Source organism: Erithacus rubecula (assembly GCF_903797595.1).
Source record: "Erithacus rubecula genome assembly, chromosome: 21".
Taxonomy (NCBI): Eukaryota; Metazoa; Chordata; class Aves; order Passeriformes; family Muscicapidae; genus Erithacus; species Erithacus rubecula.
This window is the reverse complement of record NC_136673.1, coordinates 6,054,371-6,077,054: the sequence shown is the minus strand read 5'-3', so window position 1 is coordinate 6,077,054 and position 22,684 is coordinate 6,054,371. Positions and strand designations below refer to the sequence as shown.

Here is a 22,684-nt window from a genome sequence, read left to right as displayed (position 1 = left end):
TAGGGGAAAAAAATACAATTGTCACCTATGAGTCTGAAAGCATTCTGGCCCCTAAAGCTGCTTGACTTTCTTGAACAGGAGGCTGCTGGATCTGGAAATGTTGGTCTTAGATAAGAAGGAGCCAGGGCAGGCTCAGGACAGGCTCAGGGCTCTCTGGCATTAGGCCAACGTGTCTGTGCAATGGTAACTTGGTTAGAGCTCTGCAGATGGGGCAAAGATCCTGAACCAGGGGAAAAGGAAGAGAGCAGGAGTGTGGAGGGGTTGGCATTCCTTGAGTGATGTTTGGCTAGAGGGGCTTCAGGAAATTTTTCTTGTGTTGCTCCTGCTGTACTCCCACAGCAGGGATAGTTATGTTTAACAATGCCCCAAAATCTTCGTCCCAAGAGGTGACACAGAGCTGTGAAGTCTCCTGAGGGAGAGAGCAAAGCTTGCTGTCCTGTGCAGACGAGCAGAGCTGCAGCAGGACCCCCACTCCATCCCCAGCCAGGGGTGACACCTCCCTCTTTGCAGGGATGAAAACAGCCCAGAGCAGGGGAGGCAGAGCCCTGTTACAGCTGGTGGGAGGCACAGCAGGAGCACAGGGTGTGCCAGGCTCCCTTTGCTTTGGGGGTTCCTGCTGGGGCTGAGCCACCCCTGCCCACCTGTGGAGGGGCTCAGTCTGCTCTCCACACCAGGAATTCTCTCAGAGGTGTGAGCTGCCAACACAAGCTACACTTGTTTGTTTTATTCTCCTTCTTTTTTTTTTTTTCCAGTGAAGGCTTTCTCTCACCCTCAGCCCTGCTTCTCCATCACCTTTTTTTTTTTCTTTTTCCTTACTTAAATTGTTTGACTTGCAAGTTCCATCCCTGGGGAGGCTCCTGGGCAGTGATTCACCTGGCTGGAGCCAGCTGGCAAATCGACTCTTTTGCAGACAAGACAGGAGGGCTGGTTGGTTTGAGCAGCTTCACCTTCAGCCAACAGGAAAATAAAATCCTATTTTTGGAGAACGATTCTGTTGGCATGAAGGCCTGCCAGGATTCTTCAGAGCAGCAGCTGCCAGACTGCCTCCCTTACTCCTTCAGGGAAAGTGCTTTAAACTGAATCAGATGTTGTGTGCATACAACACACCCACCCACACGTGAACACCTGGAAGGGCTTTGGGGGAGCAAAGGACACCGTGTGTGTCACCAGCCCCTGTTTCTGGGACAGCTGCCTGCAGGGACAAGGAGCTGTGGTGTCTGAGAGGAGCAGTGCTTTGGCTACAGCAGGCAGCAGAAAGGACAGGCTGCTGTTTGCTGTACCAGGGGAGGGAAGGGGAGGTGAGGTGAGGGGGTAATCCCCTGGTGCAGGAGGAACTGGTTCCAGTGTCTGTCTGGGTCTGGTTGTTCTCAGCAGGGCTCTCCCGGTGTATGAAAGGATGCCCTTTGCAGGCAGCGGGGATGAGGAGGAATTAAGGCGCTATTGGAAGATCTCAAAGATAGAGACTTTGTTACTGCTTCAGACTTTTCAGTGTAACCTGCCATAAATCAGTTTGTATCTCTCTGTGTCTGGGTTCAGGGAGTGCAGCAGGACAAATCCTGTAACCCCTGCAAAGCTCTGCTCAGGCTGGGGACAGGGGCACAGGAGCTGCCAGGTCCTGTCAGGGCAAAGCATTGCCCGTGTGCTCTCTCCCCAGCTCCTCCCCAAGCAGCATCTTGCTTCTTTCATTGAACTTCTCCTTCAGACAATGTGAAATCCATTCAGCTGGACGTTTTCCCCCACCTCCTCTCTGAATTTCCCAGCTGTGAGGTAGAGCCAAGAGTTTTGTCATACCTGACTGGAGGCTGTGGAGGAGCACCCCGCCGGCTCTTGGCCAGCACAACTTGTTAGTCCAGCATTTTCTTCCTAGTCTTGCTGCCCTTTGCCATTCCCTTCCCTGTCCTGGTCCCTCTCTGGGCATCCCATCCCTCCCACAGAGTGGGCAGGATGCATGGCTCTGTATTTTTCACTGGGGTGTTTTCCTTTGCTGTCCCAATTCTTAAGCATAATTTCCAGGGGCTAATTTTCCTGAAAAAAACCACCCTGAAAAAAGATGGATTTTCTGTACCAAAACCCCTTCTGCACTCACAGGAGACTCTGGATCTGCTGGATTCTTTAATCTCTTTCAAGTCTCCTGTAATGGGCTGCCAGTTGTGACCTGCCTGAGTGCCAGCACCATAAAATGAGCTTCCTGCCCTGTGTGTTCTCAGTCTGGGCTCCTCAGGCTCTTGGAGCAGAGCATGGGAGAGCAGAGGTGTCACTGCTTAGGGGAATGAAACCAGTGGGATAACAAAGTCTGCTTGTAACTTCTGGGCTGCTTGTTTTAGTGGAATAGTGCTAGTTCTGTTCCTGGGGAACATCTCTGTCTCCTTTAGGCTCAAGCAGGAGAGACAGCAAAAAATAGCTTTTACAGACGTGTGAGATCCAATAAATTAGGACACTGTGGTCACTGGAACTGTTATTGTGGTTTAAACTGCTACTGCTTACCCCATGGAAACAAAGTGCTTTCTTTTTCATTAGGGGCTTAAAAGATTGATTATTTCCTGCTGTGCAAGAGCTGTGCTGGGACTGCTTTCACAACCTGGTTTGGGTCTCTGCAGACTGTATGGATCGTGAAATATCCCTCTCCATGCCACAGCCACCAGCCTTAGCCTCATTTAATGTGCAGAACCTGTGCTTATGTGCTTAGCTCCCCTTCTGGGCTAGGATGCCTGGGACTGGTTGAATTGAAGCTGCTCTTTCCATTTGTCTCCTCCTCTGGGTTTGTTTTACAGCTTGGGCCAAAAACTACCAGGGGACCACCCACCACCCCTGGGGTTGCTTGTGCCAGCAGTGCAGATGGTGTGTGAAGGACAAAACAGGTGCTGGCAAGGATGGGGCTTTGGTGCTGAGTGTTGTCCTGGGCCTGTTCTGCTTTTTTTCTCAGCTTCCTCCCACTTTGACCCTTTTCCATCCCATCTTGAGGCAGAACCCCCACCTCTGTGGTCAGTCACAGTGCTGTGAACAGGTTTTATTGCTGAATCTCTTCCTTGCTGGGTGTATTGGCCACGTGCTCAGCTCCACCTTCCAAAAGAATAATCTGGTTGCCTAGATGTTTGGAGATCTAGTGCTAGAAAACCTGTGTAAAAGTTACACTTCTATTAACTCTATCACCAAGTGCCTCAAATTTCCTGCCTTTAACCAGCAAGGTTAATGCTGGAAACTGTGGCATTAAAAAAAAAGAATGAAACACATGTGTGAAACATATGCATTTAAATAGTTCCTTATCTGGGCTCTTTTATTCTGGCACAGAAGCACATTGTTTATGTCACATTGCAACAGTTTTAAACCAAATTCAGACAGTGGTGTTTTAGTCTGGAGCAGGCATTCCCCTAGCTGATATTATGCTGCTGTAGCAATATTGCTTTCATTTTACCATTCAAAGTAGTAGAATCTCCCCATGTTGGCAAGGGCTGAGCTCCACAGCAGATACCTCAGCATCCACAGGGCCAGTCTGCTGCTCAGTGGCATCCCTGGGTCACTCCATGCTCAGCTCTGCTCCCTGAGGAAGGAAGGATGACTTAAATCTGCAGCAGTGTAAGTAAGGTATCAGTCTATGCACACTCATATTTTCCTTGGCAAGCCACATGACTGTAAACAGCAAAATATTCTGGCAATCTTTTTTTTTTTTTTTTCTGGTCTTGCCTGAGCAATGAGTTTTCCCTGCACATCTCTCTTCTGGTCTGATTGATTCAGCATGTAGCAGAGTTATTTTCCCCCTTTTTTTCATTAAAGAAAATTGTAGCCCCCCTGCCTTCTTGTTATATTTGACATCTTTGTCTCTAGATGGCAGAAGGCTGTTTCCAGTGGTTGCTTACCACGGCTTCTTGGCATGTGCACAGGCCTCAGGGATGTAGTGCCTAGCTGGAGAAAGGCAGACAACTTTCCTATTCACAGTGATTCCCACAAAACAGAAGTGTTGAATCTAAGCAAGCAATGGCTCATGTTGGTTCAGTCCTTCATGCTGGAGGGAATTGGTACAGAAGAGCTGAAATGCTGACTCTGAGGTCAGTGGCAGAATTTTTGTTGACATAAACAGGTCTCCCATCTCTCACCTTAGATTTTACCAAGTAACTTTTTGCCTTTTCTGTTCACCAGGAGTTGTAAGGCCTCAGAGGTCAAGGGAGGTCTTGGATGAGAGTTTCCCAGTGTAGTTTTCCTGTTCTGTCTGCTGTGATCATTTCAGTTTTCATTGTTGCTGATGGGTTTCAGATAAGCATTGTTACCATTGGCTGCTGCATCCCACTTCCCTCAGATTTGCTTTCCCCAGATAACCAGTGTATGTAGTGTACAGGGAAGCAGGCAGGAGAAGAGAGCATCCCCTCACTGTCTGCTTCATCCCTGTCTCTTCAGCTCTCAGGTATTCCAGAACATTCCCATTGTCCTTTGTATTTCTGGTGAGCCAGAGAAGGGGGTAAAACACTTTCACTTCAACTCCCAGTTCAAATTCTTCCTGCAGGAGATGGAGCATGGCAGCAGAGGGAAGAGAGAGCAGCTTTGGGATTTGGTTGTAGCAGGGAGTTGAGGGGGCTTAGAGGAGCACAGGATGTGTCCAAGAGTGAGAGAGAACGTGTCACACCACCACGTTCTGGCTGTGGCTCAGTACCTCCACTCCCTTCTCTATAATCGTCTGAAATCTTCCAGACTTGTGTGGGATATAATGAGTTGAAGTCGCCTTTTGTGGTGACTTTTTCATGTAGTAAACATGGCCTTTCACACTCTGGGGTGGGGTGTAATGAGGTTGGAAGCGTTTGCTCCTCTGGCAAGCTGAAAGGGAGTGAATTCACCAGGCATCTCTGATCAGCTCCATTAAGCATCTGCACGGGCTCCAAGAGGGTTTGTGCTGTCCAGCTACCCTGAGAGCTGAGAGGGGATGCTGCTCAAGGGATCCCATTAGCAGATAGCACTAAATAGTTCAGACTGAAAATCCATTTTTTTATAGAGCCACTGCAGTGAGGTTTGTGAACCAGGGCTTTTGGCCTTGTGGAGCTGTGCTGGTGTGGCAGGAGTGCTTTGGATGAGGGCAGGCAGGCTGGCTGTCCCACATGCCCCTGTGCTCTGCTGCTTCCCAAAGTGCTGCACGGGGTGCAAGGGCAGTGGTTTGTAACTGGCTGTCTGCACCAGGGAGCCTCAATAACTAACATTCATGTTTGCCTCCTCTTCTCAGGGATTTCCTGGTAATTTTGGAGAGCGGGGACCTCCAGGCATCGATGGGAACCCTGTAAGTTCATAACATTTTCCTTCCTTTTTTTCTTCTGCAGCAGACAGCACACTGCACTGCATTGTGCTGCTTAGAGCTGAGTGAAGCTTTTAAGCTTGGTGGCAAATGCTGCTTCTGAAAAACAAATGTACATCCCTAGCCTGCTGAAAATTCCTGTATTAGGTTCCTGTAACTGTTGGGTCATTTGCCATCAGTTTTCTGCCTCCATCTCTTGCCTTCCTTGTACCTCACTCTTGGCAGGTGCTGTCTTATCTGGAAGGTGTGACTAGGAGAAAATCAAAATGAAAAGGGCAAGGCTGCTGCTCTGGCAGAGTGGGCAGTGCTGGACCATGCTGTCCATGGCACAGGGCACAGATTCACTCTGGGAAGTGTCTGGGAGCACTGAGGGACAAACTCCACAGCCCAAGGTGCTGCCTGCCCCATCCTCAGCCAGCCCTGGGACTGCACGGGGAGTAAGTCTTCTGAGCTCTTGGCCTCTCTTCAGTCTTCATCTGAGCCCTGCTGGCTTCTTAGAGTGGGATGTGTCTCTTGGGAATTGGGTCAGGATGGTCACAGAGGTCATTCAAGCAGCTGGGTGCTGGTAAGGTTTACTTTACTCTGCTCTTGTAGCACTGCACTGTGGGGATGTGCTGTGCTTGTAACTGCTCACAGAACATCCTCGTGGTTTGCAACAGTTCTCAGATGTATTAATTACCCTAAATTATTTTCTGAATTACTTTGTTGGTTCTCCCTGAATTAGCATGTGAGCAGCACTGATTCATCTTTGAAATTCCTGCTGCCTTGGTTATTCACACATAATCACCGTGCTGCTCTGGGATGATTTGTGTGAAGTAACCCACTCCACATGTGCCTGCAAGTTCTCATTCCTCATATATGCAGCATAAAAGTTATTTTCACAACCGACTCCAGTCACCAAGCCAAGCTCAGCTACAGCTCCAGCCTTTGTGGGAATTCAGCACAAGAGTCATAAATGCAGTAAACTGAAAGAATGATGTTCCCAAGAAATGCTTCTGCAGGACTCTTCCCATCCTTCAGTCAACTTAAGCCATGGGTCAGAGTGGGATCAGTAATCCCAAAGTAGAAAACTTTCTGATTGTGCTGCTATTTCCAGCCAGCCCACCAGGAAGAGCAGGAATCCTGGAGGACAGGAAGAATATTTTTTCCCCCAAAAGAACTTATTTTGTTTACTTTTGAATATGCAAGCTGTCTAAGGCCCATTCAGAAGATGTTCTCAATGCCAGTCAGCTGAATGGCAGTTCCCAGAGCCTGGGAGAGCAGCAAATGTCCCGTTAATTCATCCAGAAGGATCGTTCCTCTTTCATCTTATCAACGGCTCTTAAATATTAATGTGCCTTGCAGAATGAAAACAGACTGTTTGGGCTGACTTAAAGGGAGGTTCACAGGGTCACCAGTGGAGTCACAGACGCAGAAAAATGCCAGAAAGTCTGTTTGTGAAGCACACAAATATGCTAGGTTGGGTAGGTGGGGTGTGCAGCTGAGCTGCCACATCCTCTGTTTGATCCCTGCTTTGGTGGGGAAGGCTGAGCCCGGCTGCCTCTGATCTTTCCATCCCCTCTGGGCACAGCACAGGCTCTTCCAGCCCCAGGGACTTTCTTCCCTCCTAGCAGCTCTCAGAGAACTGTTCAGCCTTCACATTCCAGCTCCCAGTTCCTCCCAGTGCTTCAGCCACTCCAGTCAGGCTCTTAATCTCAGTAATTAGACATGGGAAAAGGCTGTTGATTCATTTTCTTCTCTCTTGTCTCAGTGCCTGGTTCATCCACTGAAAAAAGGAGAGTGGAGCCTGATTTCCCTCACAGGTCAGGGACTGATAGCCAGGAAAGGCCACTTGTAAATCCTCCATTTCCTAGACCAGGGAATGGCTCAAATTAACAACTAGTCCTGTCCCCATCTCTCAGGGGAGTCCACCCCTCCTCTTCCAAGAGGAAATCCTCTTGTGTTAGCTGTGAGGTCATGCATTTCCACTTACACCCGCTCTCTTGAGGAATCTCAATGTGACAGAGTCACAAATCTGGGAAGTGCCTCTTGAGCTGGTGGACTGAGATCTGGCCATGCACACAGCCTGCAGCCCAGCCAGCCTGGGAGCCTGCAGAGCTTCCCAGGACACCCAGGCCACCGTGCAGCTCCTGTGCTCAGCATTCCTGGGATGCTCCCTCTTCTTCCTGAGCCAGTAATGCCAGGCCTGCCTCAAAGCTTGAAGCAGACCTTATAACAGTAGCTCTGAGGAGACAGAAATCCCACCCATGAGGAACAATTGCTCCACAGATGTCCCAAGTATGCAGGAAAGGAACTGGCCATAAAAAAAAAAAAAAAAAGCAATTTTAGGCTGGTTGAGATTATGAAACGCTTTTTTGTGTGTGTGCTTGCCCAATAGTCCTTTACTCCACTTCCCATAAAATAAACACACATAACCCTTTACCCAAGGAGCCCTGAGCACATCCAGTCACGTTGCATCCCCTTCTCTTTCCTTCTTCCACCAGGCAAATCTTTCCATAAAAGGGGAGCTGTATTGCACTGGAGGGGACTCCACCAGATGTGCACCATAAACTGAGCAGGGCTGTCAGAGAAAGTAGCCAGAGTGATCCAGAGCAGGGGCAGGACAGTCTGAATTAGAGGGGAGTTCAGCATTTCCAATGCATTGTTTTGGGTGGCCCTGTTGGAGATGGAGGTGTGTAAGAGCAGGTCCTTGCCCTGACAAGCTGCTCACTGTGAGCATGGCCAGGCAGACCACCACCAAGGGGGACAGGGGACAGGCTGAGCACCCCATGGCTGCTGAACTGCTCAGGGACCTGGCTGGGTGAGTTGTGGGGGTCTGGCAGAGCTTCTCTGCTCTGCTTCACCTGAAGATGCCATCAGGCACCCCCAGTGCTTCTGCACATCTTAGGAGAGCTCTCACAGAGCAAGTTTGTGGTGAAGCTGAGAAGCCAAACCAGCCCCACGAGCCCTGTGAGCAGTCTGACCCTTGGAATGATGAGCTCCAAGGTGCCAAATAAACTCCCAGGACCCACATCAGAACCTGTCATAGCCTCTCTCCAAGCTAGCCAGGTTCATTTTCATGCAGGTCTTCCTTTTCCTCTGAGTTTTTTTCTTACTTCAACACTCCCAAAAACTCACCTTTCCCAGCACTAAAGCAGCAGCTTTCCTCTCCTTCCCACCTCAGCCCTGCTCTCCCCATGTCCCCTTCCTGCTCTGGTCCCTCTCCCTGCCAGTGCTGGATCTCACCTGGGGCAGCTCCCACCTCTCTCCCCTGCCCAGTGAAATGTTCCTTTCATCCAGCCTGCTCCTGGGAGGGGATAGCCCTGGGAATAACTGCCCAGCAACAAGCAGCCTGTGTCTTCCCAGGATGTGCTCCCAAGTGCACTCCCAAAGGTGGAAGCTCTGGATGGCTTTGGTGGGGAGAGGGGCTGGGGTGGAAAGGGGGATGGAAGGAGGAGGGACAGTCTGTTCCCTTCCCTCGAGCCCTTGAATCACTGAGCTGCCTTTCAGTCTCTGCCTGTCTATGAAGTGCCTGTGACCATGTGGGTTTGTCTTTCCTTTTAGGGAGAATTGGGAGCCCCAGGTCCTCCTGGAGTCCTTGGACTCATTGTAAGTACAAAAACAAATGGAGATCTGGCTTGTCGGGATTTAACCCTTTCAACCTGCCTAACTACACACAGATTTTCTTCTTCCTGTGAGCAGGAGGAGTGTGTGTATGGGGGAGCTGTGACATCTGGGGAGAGAGGGGAATCCTGATGGATTGGGAGGTGGAGGAGGGCAAATCCAAGCAAAAGAAAACAGATTAAGAGTCTGTTGTTGGAGTCTTTTTTTTTCAATGATAACTTGCCCTTTTGATAAGGTTTGCCAGGGTGTTTCTTCAAAGATGCAGCATTCATTCCACACCAGGATCTCTTAAAATGCAAGTCCCTGTAAGCAGTGACCTCAGGGACACACAGTTCTTGCTCACTGGAGAGTCTGAGGGCAGGAACAGTCTGTCCTCTGGGTAGACAGGAATTTTACATGCACTCTCATCTCCCTTCACTAATCCAGGTAATTTTGTACTCAGCCAAATTCCACCCTTCATTACACTTTTTCTCAGCAGGAGACAAATGGCTGTAGGGATGGGTGGCAGCTCCTCCTCTGGCAGCTGTGCTGGGGGTTAGTGAATGCCCAGCTGAACATAGCATGGTTTATTTTTAGGTCTCAGGACTTGTTTCAGGTTATTCTCTTCCATGCACAAAAATTGGTAGGCTCTGTTACTACTACAGCAACCTTTTGTGATGATTCCTCCTCAGCTGTCATAATGCATGGAAATTTGACTTGCAAGGAATGGTGAAACAACCTTCCCCTTTTGCCTTTCCATAGCTTAAATTATTGGAGTGTGTGTCAGCTTAGATCAAGGCTTTCATGGCACTAGACATTGCACAAACCCAGAAATCTTACATTCCTCAAAGGAACAGCAGGGAATAAGGTGGAACACCCATTTTGGGGATGGGGAATTGGGCAGAGGTGGATTGAGAGGAAGGTTTTCCATGGAAGCAGGGATTGGGTCTGCTTCCCCTCCTTAGTGGAGATGAAAGTAGCTATTTCAGCCATAGCAGCAGAAAGGATGTGCTCCTGTCAAAAAGCTGGAAGATGAGGATTGCTATTTAAAGCAGTAGTTTTGAAGGCATTGTCCAGTTTGGATCATATTCCTCCTTGCTTTTGGAAAGATTTATCTTTTCCTTGTTGCTGTTATTTGACAGATATTTTGTTAGTTAGAAAGTGTAATGTCAGAGGTGGTAAATGTGACCATGATCCTTCTAGAGATGGTGGAGTCAGGAGCTGCCTGTCCTCCCTTCCACACTGGCCCAGCCAAACTTCAAAGTGAGATTCAGGTCAAACTGAGTCAGACCTTGTGTCCCAGGGTAAGATGCATCTCCTGAATTCAGGATGCTGAGGCATCTCCAGTGGGATAGACTGAGAGTGACCTCCTCTGTCCTGTTGCATTTTAAGGCTATAGGGGCAGCAAAAAGGGTAATGCAACATAGCTCCTCATGTAATGGAGGAGCAAGAGAGAAGAGAGAGCTTTATTTAAAGAAACACTATGTATATATATAGGGTAGCACATGAAAAACAAAGTAGAAGAGACTCATTGGTCCAAGAAGGCAACACCTCTCTGAAAACATGCCTTCTGCAAAATGTCACGAGACACAGCTCTCACACACCCTGCAGGTGCATAACCATTGTGATAAATTCTTGTTCTTGTGAAGGCCTGAAGAACTCAAGGCTTCAAGGCTGCTTTTCCCAGCAGCACCCAACGACACCGTCCTGCTGGGGAGAAGGGAGCACATCCATGCTGCTCCAGCTCTTCTCCAGGCTGTGCACACAGGGCCCATGCTGCAGGGCATGGAGAGGGTGGCACATGGCTCAGTCCCCTCCTGGCCACCTGCAGCCACCCTGGGGACCAGCCAGGCTCTGGCTGCCTCACACACCCTGCAGAGCTTGGTTCAGGGTGTAAGAGAGGCTGAAGAGCTGAATTAGGTGTAAATAAAGGCTCTTGCTCTCCTAATTAACAGTGTGGGCAGAGCTGTGAGTGAATGCATTTCCACAAGCAGCCTTTATGCTGGCAGGTATGAAAAGGGCTCTGTTGGGGTGGCTGCAGCCAGTCTCTGTGCGTGACTGTGGGCCAGGGCTGTGCTGGAGAATTGCTCCTTCAGGGAGCCTGCCCTGTTTATTTACACACTGAGGCCAGCCTGCTGCACCCTGTCACTGCCTCTCTTCATGGCAGGGAGCAGCCAGAGCCCATTTCAACACCAGCACTGAGGGGTTTCTGTTGTACACCACACATGGGTGCCCACAGCAGCCAGAGCTCTGCTGTCCCAGGCTGGACTAAGTCCCACACACAGTGCCACGCTGACTTCTCACTGCAGCTGGAGGAGACACCTCTGTCTCCTCCTCCTGTCTCTCCTCTCTTTCCTCTGAGTGCTGCCTTTATTTAGGGGCTGTCTGCACATTCAAAGAGCCTTGACTCATGCCAGGATGCTGTTGATACCAGTAGTGCATTTCTTCAGGGATCCTGAGACTGGGTATCAGAGGAATTTGGGTTTGCACCTAATGACTGTGGCAATTCTCTTTCTCTCACTAGGGTGACATGGGCCCTGTTGGACCAATTGGCTATCCAGGACCAAAAGGATTAAAGGTGAGGGAGTGTCTGAGCTCTCATCCCTCCATAGCTGGGCTGGAGGTTATTCTGTTCCCCCTTTGGGCAGTGGTGTCCTGAGGAGAAGGATGGTCAGCAGTGATGTGTGTGCAGGCACAGGACTGTGAACAAAGCATCCCACTGGTGCTCTGCAGTGGCTGTGAGTCAGTGGAGAATTCCAGAAGCATTTTCCCTGTGTGCCTGCAGCACATGAAGAATGTGTGATGCAGCACACTTTGGGAGCAGTCTGGCATTTGACCAGTGCCAGGCCAGTGCTGTTGGTCTGACCCACCAGCCCCATCAGCAAACACCCATGTCACAGTCCTGAGCAAGTCTCCACCATGTCCCAGCCTCACTCTGAACTTTCTTTTGTTTCAGGGGCTGATGGGAAACCCTGGAGAACATGGACTGAAAGGTGATAAGGTGATCTGAATACTCCCTTATTGCACTGTGTTTTAATTTTGCATGTGAAACCCCCTTTCTAGTTTCTTATTCAGCATCATAGTGCTGGTTCCACTCCCGTCATCTCTACTCCATCCTCTCACTCTCTCTCCATTCATGACACTCTAGTTTTGATTTTTCTTTCTTTGATATCTGCCCCATCCCCTTTTCCATGGAGTATAGATAAGTGATGCTCAGATCCTCTTTGGAGCTCCCATCTCCCACTGATGATGACAGTAACTGTGCAATTATCTGGTGTTCCACTGTTTTTATGTTGTTCATGTGATAGGATGGGGAGGAGATGATCCACTGACAGTGATTTTGCATTAATGCATTTGGGGGAAAGATGTGGTGTGAAAAAGCAGCCCTGTATCAAACAAACCAGGTGGATCCCCTGGAAAAACTGCTGTGTGTTGGATCCCTCTGCTGCTGTTCAAGGAACCTCACCTCAGTTCAGCTTCCTACTAGGAGGAAATTGCCTTGTCCCAAACTGATATAAATCACTTCAGAAAAAGCAAAGTGGAGAGGGGCCTTGATTGCAGTGATTTAGTGGTGCTGGCACAAAACCACACAGCCTCAGCTAAATCAGCATGAAGCTGTGTGTGTAAATGTCTCACTGTCACGAGAACCCTCCTCCTCCAGATACTCAGCTGTAGGATTTATTTAGTCTGAAGGAGTGGGAGGTGCAGTTATTTATTGCTGGCTCTGATTGCTCAGGAGGGCAGTGGAAAATGACCATTAAGTGTATTCTCCTCCTCCTGTCAGATGTTTTATTCTCTTCTTAGATGTTTGCTTTTAGAGAATGATTTAGCAGCCCAAAACTGCACAGGGGGGAAGTAGTGTCAAACTTGTTGATTCAACTCTTCTTGTATTATAGCAGCTCTTTGCCAGGACTCCTGTGTCTGCAATTTCCATTTCTCCCTTGTGCTGCTTTTCTAATTCTGTTGAGAGCAATGACAAGGCAAGAGAAGAGCTTTTTCTTTAGGACAGGCTTAAGACATTGTAGCTGGTTTCTGAACTAAACCCCAGATCCTGGAGCCCACAGATTTTTCCATCCACTCCTTGGGAGAAATGGTTAAATATCTTTAAAATCAGCAAGATCTAAATAATTGTCTAGCAAAATTAACCTTCCTGGACAGTTCAGTCCCCATCACTTTTTAAAAACTGCTCTGTCTATGCCCAGTATTTTCCAGCCACTGCTGTCACAGTAACCAAATGGTTTGTGCCTCTCTCTGGAGTTACCCTTACAATACTCCCAAGGGTGGAATTATCCATCCTCCCAACAATCCCACGCTCCTGAGGTACAGGAAACCTTTTCCTGCCTCCCCCTGCAAGCTCCAGGCTGCAGGTCATCCTGCCTTCCTGGGGATGGGCTGATGAAGATTTAATTGGATGTCTGCAAGCTCCTATTAATCCCATCTGTCTCGGTCACATCCAAAACATGTGGCCTTGTACAGGTTTGTCTTTTTGTAGCTGAGGAAGACTCTTCAGTCAGCAGCAGACAGATGGATGCTGGTAAAGCCTGACAATGACAGGGTGGCTGGATGGTGTGTGTAGGCAGAGAGAATGTCAGTCCACCTGGGAGAGTGTCCTCACATCACATGGCCAGGTGTGAGCCAGAGTAAGGGACAGCATCTCACTCCTCCAGGAAAAACCATCATTTTATCAAGCAGCTAGACAGGCAGACCCAGGTCATCCTTCTGTTTCCACTCCTGTGTTTTCATGGGGGCAAGGGGAGGGGGGGAGGAGAGGGTTGTGTCTGCTCTGACAGGGGAAAGTGGAATTACTGTGTGACTCTGAAATAAAGAGTGGCCTTGAGAAAACCACGTGGGGTGATGAGTGCAGGGGAAAGGTGGAGGAAGCAGAGGAAATCCCAGCTACTTGTTCTCACAAAGGGGTTTTATGAATCAGGACATCTGTAACTTGTGGAGGACACGACTCAGGCAAATACCTCTGGAGCTGTGCAGTGTTAGCTCCCTTTGCATTGCTAAGGGAACAGAGACTTCCAATCGAGGAAAATCGAGGGGATTTTGCACAACAACTTCCTCTGCATCCCACAGACAGCAAACACATCCCACAGCTGTGCACTTGGTCCCTTCCCCTGCAGCCCCTCTCTGTTTGTGTTGGGTCACAAAGGGCCTCGGGGTGTCTGAACTGCATTTCTTTTTATAGGTGAAACATGAAGCACAGGCAACATCCCATGGGCAGAGGCTGTTTGTAATTTCAGACCCTACATTCCTTTTCCTGCCCCATGAACCAAGTCCTTGCAGGCCCATTTCATCATCTCAGCATCACAGTTTTTAATAGCAAACATGCCTGACCTCTTTCCTCTGTAATTTTTCCTGTATTGAGGACACAGATCCCAAGTCCCAGTTCCAGGGCAGGTAAAAGGTGATGCCCCAGTCCTCAGCTGTAGTTTAAGAGATTAACAGCCATAGATGGGCTGTTTATGCTGTGACATTTTGCTGTGCTGTCACAATAACATGTGAACATCTGGTGTGAGGTCCAGCTCAGGTTTTGTTCCTCTGCTTTCTTCTCACCCTTCCTAATGCCCATTTCTCAGAGTTTTTTGAAAACTGGTTTCATTTTCATGCCCCATCTTTCCTAAAAGTTGGAAATAAAGGTTTGTTCCTGTGTTTTGTTATGCTCAGGAAACTTTAATTTTAATAGTAATTACTTGGTGTCTGAGTATTTCTTCTGAAACAGCATTTCAATGGCCACTTGTGCAGTCTGGTAGAAAATTGCTTAACAAAAAAATATAATCTTTCTATTTTGACCCTCAGAATTGGTGGTAAAGGCAAACCTCAGAGCCAACCTGTCACTCCCAGAAAAGCTGTTTTCATGCTGCCTGCAGTCAGGAGCTAGAATTGAGTAGATTTCAGTGTTTTAAGCTTTGGACTACATAAAATAAGTAGAAAATTGAGAGAAGATGAGGGAAATCTGTGAAAGAGCTGGGTCACACAGTAGTTTTTTTGCCATTTCTGTTGTATCCGATACTTGGGGTTCTTCCTAACTGAAGCTGTGTAAAGAGCTGATTGTTTCCATTTCTCATTGCCAAAAGAAAAAAAAATATGGAAAATAGTTTGGATGAAACAAAATGTTGGTTATTTGACTCAAATTAAAATATTTTAGGTTAAAAAACAAATGTGTAAAATCAATTTAACATTTTTAAGAGCAACATTTTAATTTTGCTATGTCAAAGATTTGTTTTGAAGATGGTTCAGTGAAATGTTCCGGGAACATTTGCCAAAACATTTAAGCAAATTTAGCATGAATCCATGAAATGTTTCCATCATTGAATCTTCATAGTTCTTAATTATTTTTCTTCTGAGAAATTGTCTTTGAAAAGTCTTACCAAGTCAAGCCTGAACCATCCACAATTTCATTATCCCCTGCATGTTACTGCAGTAGTTACAATTATTTCAGCTCTCTGATAACAAGTGGGTGGTTTTTCTGGAGTGAAGTGGACTTTCTCTGACATCTCTCTGTGGACTTTGGCTCTGTTGCAGGACTCCATATGTCTTCCATGTGGACTATGTTTAAACATATAGCTCTGGAGTAGCTCATTCCCTTGCTGGGAAGCCAAGTTCATGGGACAGAGTTCCTCCAGCAGTTATTTTTGTTGGGTCTTGTCATTGTACCAAGTTATTGTAGTCATTCCTCCCTTGACTTCCCAAGTAGAATTTTCCTTTCTCTGCCCCATCATTGACTCATCCTTTGTTTGAGTAAATACACTAGATGAATTTGGAAGGGGCATCAGGAGATGATTTGGTCCAGAGCTGCTCACAGCAGGGCCAAGAGCCAAGGCAAGGTAGCCCACTGCTCCTTGGAAAAGCTTCAGGGGTATTTGGCATCCACCCAGGAAGTCAGAATCTGTTGTGTTGGTCCAAGCAGGGGACAGCCAGCCAGCTTGGTGAGGAAATACTGTCAGTGATGGGCTCCCCATCCCAGAGAGCACCAGCTGACCCCTCCCAGGGATCTCAGCCTTGATATTGGCAGGGAGGTAGCACTAAAGCATTACCAGAAGTTGCTCTTGTTTGGTTATGAAAGAGGGTTGATGTTTGATGTCAGGAGTAGGATATGCTCACAGAAACCCTGAGGATTGTTTTCTTTTCTATAGAGCCTTGTGAGAGAAAAGGTTCATTCATTGAAGACTGAACTCTTCTGTTCAGCTGAATTTAACACTTCACCACCATCATGGTCGCTGTTAGCCAGAGGAATGCGCTCTCTCTTCTTGCAGCTTCTATAGACACATAATGCTTGGGAATTCCTGGGTTTTGCTCTCCTGCAGGTTCCTTTCTCACCTTAGAATCACGTTGGGAAATACCCACTTTGTTCAGGGCTGTTGCTACATTCAGTGTGCTCTGCAGCTTGCCAGCAGTTCAGTTCTGAGTGGAGCTGGTGCTGAGACTTTTGCTGTACAAAGCACCTTGAAAGCATCAACCTGGGCATTTTGGCTGTTGCTGCTGCCTGTTTTAACTCTCTGGTGATGTGTACCCAGGGTGATCAGGGAAGAGCAGGTGTTCCAGGAGACATTGGCTTCCAAGGAGACAAGGTAACTGTTTTTCTTTTCTCCATCCTTCTTTTCTCCTTACGTGGCAGTGGCCACCAGTTTTCTCAGCTCATCCACTCGGAGCTGGAATTAGCTGCATCCTGCTTGGACAGTTCCCATTTAGGGCATGCTGTGCCTCTCTAAAATCCATGTCAGAATATGGATTTTGTAGTTACTCATAGTATAATCAGTCCTGCAGGGGTTTTCTGTAGGGGCTGTGTCTTCTAGCAGAGATTGGTTGATGGGGGTGTGTGTGAATGTGTGTGGTCCAGAGGCTGCAGACTCAGGAGATTTTGCCTGCTCAGTGCAGCAACTTAAACCCTGACCCAGGGAAGCACTTAATGCTCTGTATAACTTCTGATCAAATGGCTTCTCCCCTGTGACTTGATGTGATGCTGGCTGTGGCTGACAAATGTTGCATACAGCCCTATGCTGTGTGACTCTGAGCCACAGCCAAATGCAGCAGCTCGTGTTCTTTGGGGCTAAATTCAGAACTGCCTTCAGAAACATCTCACTGACATTAGTGCAGCTGTCCCAGCTCCAAGCAGGGCTGAGTCCAGCCTTTAGGAGATGTTCCTCATTCTGCAGCAAAGCTGGAGCCTGGGGAATTGGAATTTTTTTGATGCCTCATTGTGTTCTGAAAAAAATGTGTCTTTCTCAGGGCAGCCAGGGTTTGCCTGGGGTCCCTGGGACACGAGGGAAGGCAGGACCCCTGGTAAGTAACTGAGCACCCTGTGCTTCCCAATCTCCCTCCCTAAAGGTTCTGTGCCCAGCTGGACAGACAGCTTGGCAGGGCTCTGAACAGGAAGCCTGACAGCCAGCTCACTTTTCCCCATGTTTTCCCGATTTCTGCAGGGAAAAGTCGGTGACAAAGGACCAGTGGGGTTTCCAGGACCACCTGGCCCTGAGGTATGTCCCACCCAACACATCCTCACATCCTTCCAGCCTAGGGCTTCACTTCTCTGCTGGCACATGAGTGGTGATGGGCTAGGAAGGATCAAGATGGATTCATGACCCATTCTACATCTCATGGTTTCCTGGTTTTTCCTTCCCCTTTTTCATCATAGATAAAATTAAGGAGTTTTTTTCTCTTACCAAAAAGTAGTCACAGTGATACCTTAAATGCAGGATGAGCTTCCCTCAGCACACCATCATTTTTCTCCTTCCTAAGTGACCAGACAGAGTCTGTAAGATGCTAGAGAGTCACTTTCCAGCACAAGTGATGGTCTGTTCTCCCCTCACCAGCATTCTGGTATTTCACAGGGTCTGGAAGGGCTCTCAGCTGAGTGCTGCCACTTAGCAATCATTCCTCTTTGTTGCTCTTGGAAATAAGCATGGACTCCTTTGTTTCCCCCTCCATGGGTGGGTGGTGGGTGGGAAGGAGCCCAGGCTGACAGCAGCTCATGAGGGTGTCAGCACCTTTCCTAATTCCTGCCTGCTCCCCTTTGTCACCGAGGCTGCAGCTCCTTTCTCCCAGCACAGAGATTTTGTGCTAACTCACAAAGATTAATTAAAACCCAAATCACCACTTCCAGCTGTGTGGTGACAGGGAGGCCCTCGCTGCAATTAATCTGGTAAGAAGATGGACCTAAAGGGAGTTGCTGGGAAAGGCAGCTCCTCCATCAAACTGATGTTGTGTCCCATTCCCTCCTGAAGCCGTGGTGGCCCCAGCATGGAGCACATCTTGTCCCTTAGCCTTTAACTGAACCTCTCCCAGAGGCTGACACTGCCTGCAGGATTCCTCCTGTGCACCCTGACTGGTCCTCATTTTCTGCAGGGCTTCCCAGGTGACATTGGCCCACCAGGAGAAAACGGTCCTGAAGGTCTGAAGGTGAGTAGAGCAGAGACTGCAGCTCTGTGTGGGGTTGGAAGCAGCCAGGGAAAACAAAGTAGTGGGAAGGGGGGAAGAGAGAAACCCCAGGAGATTCCTAAAGATTGTTCTGGCCAGCATCTCAGCTTGGTCTGTTTGGCTTGAGGTCCCTCCAAGTGCAGAGTTTTCTTTTCTTCAGATTTTTTTTTCTGTGACAAAATTGACATTGGATAATGGCCCGTGGCTGTGAAAGAAACTTTCTCATTTTAATTGCCCTTCTGAGCTTATGTTTCTATTTTCTGAGTATCTTTTCCTTTGGCTCTTTCTCAGGGAAAGCCAGGAGCACGAGGTTTACCTGGGCCAAGAGGACTGCCTGGACAAGAGGTGAGTGTCCTCAGCTCAAAAGAGGTTTGATTTAAGGAACAATGCCAAATTCTGTAAATTAATGCATGGTGAAATGGTGTCTGTGGTTTAAAATGCTCTGGTCCCTCTGAACCTGGAAGCAGATGCTTATACTGAGGGATCAGAGACCTGCAGAAGAGGAGCTTCCTCTGAGCTGTGTGATCTCCAAATGCTGTGATCTCTGCTTCCAGTCACTGCTGGCATCTGCTGACCCTAAATTCTGCCTTGGCTTTGCTGTTAAAGCTTGTTCCCCCACCCCCAGATGGGTGTTAGAGCCCTTTTCCCTGCACATCCCCTTGCACAGACATGCCCTGGCCTGGCTGTTGCTTTCTGCTCCTTTTAAGTGTTCTCCTTTTCAACCATGAGACCTGCAGGCTGCACTCTATCACATGGAAAAACGTCCCTCTGTAAAAAGAGAAGGAAATGGGAATTGCTGCTCTGCAGAAATTCATTTTCCCATCACCTCAGAACTTGCAGCTTTCAGCACTTCACCTCAGAACCTGAAGCATCATTCCACCTGAAGTCATTAAGAAGGGAGCAATTGTCATTGATCTAATTGTCCTGAAGCTGCAAATATTTTATGGGAGCAGCAGAGAATGTCTGGGCTCCCTGTTTATCCTGTTGTAACTCCAGTGACATTGGTGTAATTTCCTCTCACTCAGGCCAGTGTAAGCTATTTGTCCAGAGTCACGAGACATTGTGTAAATAATACTGAGCACATGCATGGGCAGGAGCTCGTTTTAATAGCACTAATAATTCTTAAGTTTTTCTGGGAACTCTTCTGCTTGTTCTCTAAATGGGATTAATGCAAATTAGCTCATTTATTTGCAGTGAAATAAGGAAAAAAAATATTCCAGCCAAAATACAAAGGGAATCGAAGCCCTGCATTCCAGGTTCAGGCAGGCGTGACCAAGCTGCCTTCAATTTGCTCTAGTTAGTGAGTGTAAAAGTAACCCCAAAGACATGGACATGGAGTTTGGTGCAAGCTGTGCTGAGGGACTCTGAGTGTGCAGCAGAGCACAGCACAGCACTGTGCTCTTACCACCACGCTCACCCAGGGCACTGGGTCAGGGCTCTGAATTGCATCCCCCTGGCAATGGGGGTATTGTGGGTGGCTTGTCTGAGCCCTTGGAGCTGGGTTCCTGACCCCCAGTCCCAGCCTCAGCCTGTCTGTGCCCCTTCATTGCCAGGGGTGACCACCGAAACGAGAGCGGCCCGGCTGCGGCTGCCAAGGGCGCTTTTAATTTCTCTCTTGGCAGTTGGTTTTAGACACTTGAGATAATTTTTGTGAGGCTTAATTGAAGGTCTCTTAGAAAGTGTAGATCTGATCCTATCACATTAGAAATTGGTGTGGAGCCAAGGGAAAGGACCGAGTCCAATTGCTGTGTGAGATTTTGTGATAGCTCCATTCTGCAGCATGTGCAGTCCCAGCTGAAAGCAAAAGGGAAACGTTCATACGGGTGCCAAATGGTTCTGTGGGAAATTTTGGAACATGGTTTTTGGGGGGGGAAGGGAGAGGAGAGGGGGGAAGAAAGAAAAAGGGAACTCTGTACCATTCACATCCCTGCCAAGTCAAATGAAGCAGAGTTATGCAGCATGTCCAGGGTACCCTAGTGGCCAAATCCAGCCCATCATAGACCAAACCAACTGGTGTTGCCTTGGTCAAATTTTGGATGGCTTTTACTGACAGGACCTGACTTGAGATCTTTTTTTCCTGAGAATCCTCAGAGACTGCTCTAAGATAGAGAAGGGCTCAGCTGTTAAAATGTGACAGCTGAGCACACAGCCTATGTTTAGCTGCTGCTCTTACTGCAGGCATTTCATTCTTGCTGCATGGTGAGTCCAAATTTTGTCACTACTTTGCCTTTTATTTTAATTTCTTTTCACCTCAGGGAGATGAAGGACCCTTAGGACCACCAGGAGTCCCTGGTCCAGAGGTAGGTTTCAGTCATTTATTCACTCAGTTATTACCAGCTCTGATGACCTTGCAATGGAATTATACTTAAATTCTCATAAAGCTTCAACCCTCCTGGTTTGGGAAGTTAATCTGCCCTGCTATGAATTATTGTCTTGTCCAGGGCTTGATTGATTGCTTGATCCAGGATGGCTGAAAGTCCAGGAAGTGTCTTGCACAGGGTGTTGAGTTTATGGCTTGCCTAAAGCCTCAAACCTTGAAAAACTCTCTAATGTTTAAACAGTTCATCCTCAAGATAAATGACATTGATTGGAAACCCTGTCCATAACCAGCCCTTGTGTTCTTCCTTGATTTATACTACTTTTCAATGAGTAGAGGCAAAAGAAAGAAAATAGACTGGACAGTCAAAGAGAGTCCTTTTGACCTCTGTGATGTATCACAGAAACACAGTTAGAAGAAGCAAAGAATATTGTCATGTCTGTGAGCATGCCAGCTCAGAATTTTGGAATGGGTCTGTACATAATTGTCACCTTAGGAGAGTAAAATATCCCAACAATTGGTAATAGGTGGATCAGAAAATGAATGTTTTATCTTTATCTTTTATTTTATGAGCACGTGAGCTGCACCTGTGACCAAAGCAGCTGCAAGCTTTTGGTGTTTATGGTTTTTCCATTATTTCAGGGTCGATCTGGTCGGAAGGGATTTCCAGGAACCCCTGGTCCCAATGGTCCAAAGGTAAGAAAAGAGTTTTTTCCTGATCAGGGAAGCAATGGGTAGAAGGGAAGAAAGGAAAAGAGAAATGTCTTTTCTCACTTTCACCACTCTCCCAAGTATTCATTCCAGAGAGACCAAGAGAACTGAGGGTTCCTCTTTTTCTCAGAATTTTGGGGTCTCAGCTTCTGCTTCTTTCTTCCAAAAGAATGATGGTGCATTTTTTAAGTCATTATAAACAAATGTGTTCCTCTTTTGATATTAACCAACTTCTTCTCCATCATCATGCCATTTTCCATTGCTTCTCCATGGTTTTGTTCTAAAACAATGCACATCATTCCTATCTTTGCTGCCTAATTATCAGCAGGAGCCATCCCAGGGCAATGCACTCCACAAACCCACACTCGAAAGGAAAGAGAAAACCCAACAAAAACAACCTCTTCAAACATTAAATAGCAAAAATGTGGTCTGGCAGCACATCTGGAGTATCTGCCTACTGAGCAAATACAGCTGCTGTCCTGGAGACACTGCTGGCTACTGGTGAGCCTGGCCTCTGGATGGCCCATCCAGGGGCACTCCACGTGCTGCCACAGCTGCCCTTACCCCTGGTGGGCTTGAAATCCTTCTCCCTCTGCTTTCTCCTTCATCCCTCATCATTTTCATGCTCTGAACTCCTGCTTCCTGCACTGGGATTTATCTCACATAGGTTCTTGCTGTGGTTTTCCATGGATGCTCCATGTGACAGTAATGTGTGCCTGCCTGAGGTTTTATAACAGAATCAGGGTGCAGCATTGCCTGGGAATATTTGGGTTGTCTTTTCTTCTTATGCTTTGGGATAAAGTAACCAGGACTAGGCTGGGTCTATGCCACAGGGCAATAAATATCTTATGTTTCAATGTGCCTCTCTGAAGGTTATTTTACTACAGCAGGAGCAGATTTTGGGGCATTTCACTCCAGAACAGCAAATGTTTGCTCCATGTTCATGTCAATAGTGTTTCTTACTTTGGATTATCCTCCAAGTCACAGTTGGTTTTGTAAGATGATGTTTCTCTCAGATTTTGCCTGATTCCCACTTTGCAGCCCAAACAATGGGTGTACAAAGAGCCACACTGTGCCCAGGGTGTGGCTGGCAGTAACCTCTGTGCCTTTTTCTCCTTGTCCTGCAGGGTGAGCCAGGAAACCGTGGCCGACCAGGGAAAGTTGGTGAGCAGGTAAATTCCTTATTTTCCATGTTTCCTTGATGATCCCCTCTGTACAAGATGTTCTGGGTGCCCAGAGTGCAGGCAGAAAGCAGTGGCCAGGGACTTCTTGCCACCTCAGAGCTGCCCACAGCCCTGGTGCTCCAGGCTTTGCCAATGTAGGTTTTAGGGATAGAATTCTCTGCTTTGGGTGCTCTGTTGCTTTCACTTCCCCTAGATTTT

At 47.8% G+C, this 22,684-nt stretch overlaps 1 protein-coding gene across 1 annotated transcript in view; it reads left to right on the top strand.

The window, feature by feature from the left end:
• COL27A1 (collagen type XXVII alpha 1 chain) overlaps positions 1-22,684 on the top strand; it is a 138,721-nt gene that overhangs the window by 55,064 nt on the left and 60,973 nt on the right. The window contains exons 13-24 of the mRNA XM_079324324.1: positions 5,204-5,257; positions 8,816-8,860; positions 11,379-11,432; positions 11,811-11,855; positions 16,375-16,428; positions 17,087-17,140; positions 17,281-17,334; positions 18,203-18,256; positions 18,566-18,619; positions 20,530-20,574; positions 21,234-21,287; positions 22,430-22,474. Of these exons, the coding sequence (XP_079180450.1) occupies positions 5,204-5,257; positions 8,816-8,860; positions 11,379-11,432; positions 11,811-11,855; positions 16,375-16,428; positions 17,087-17,140; positions 17,281-17,334; positions 18,203-18,256; positions 18,566-18,619; positions 20,530-20,574; positions 21,234-21,287; positions 22,430-22,474 (612 nt within the window). The remainder of the gene's footprint in view (positions 1-5,203; positions 5,258-8,815; positions 8,861-11,378; positions 11,433-11,810; positions 11,856-16,374; positions 16,429-17,086; positions 17,141-17,280; positions 17,335-18,202; positions 18,257-18,565; positions 18,620-20,529; positions 20,575-21,233; positions 21,288-22,429; positions 22,475-22,684) is intronic.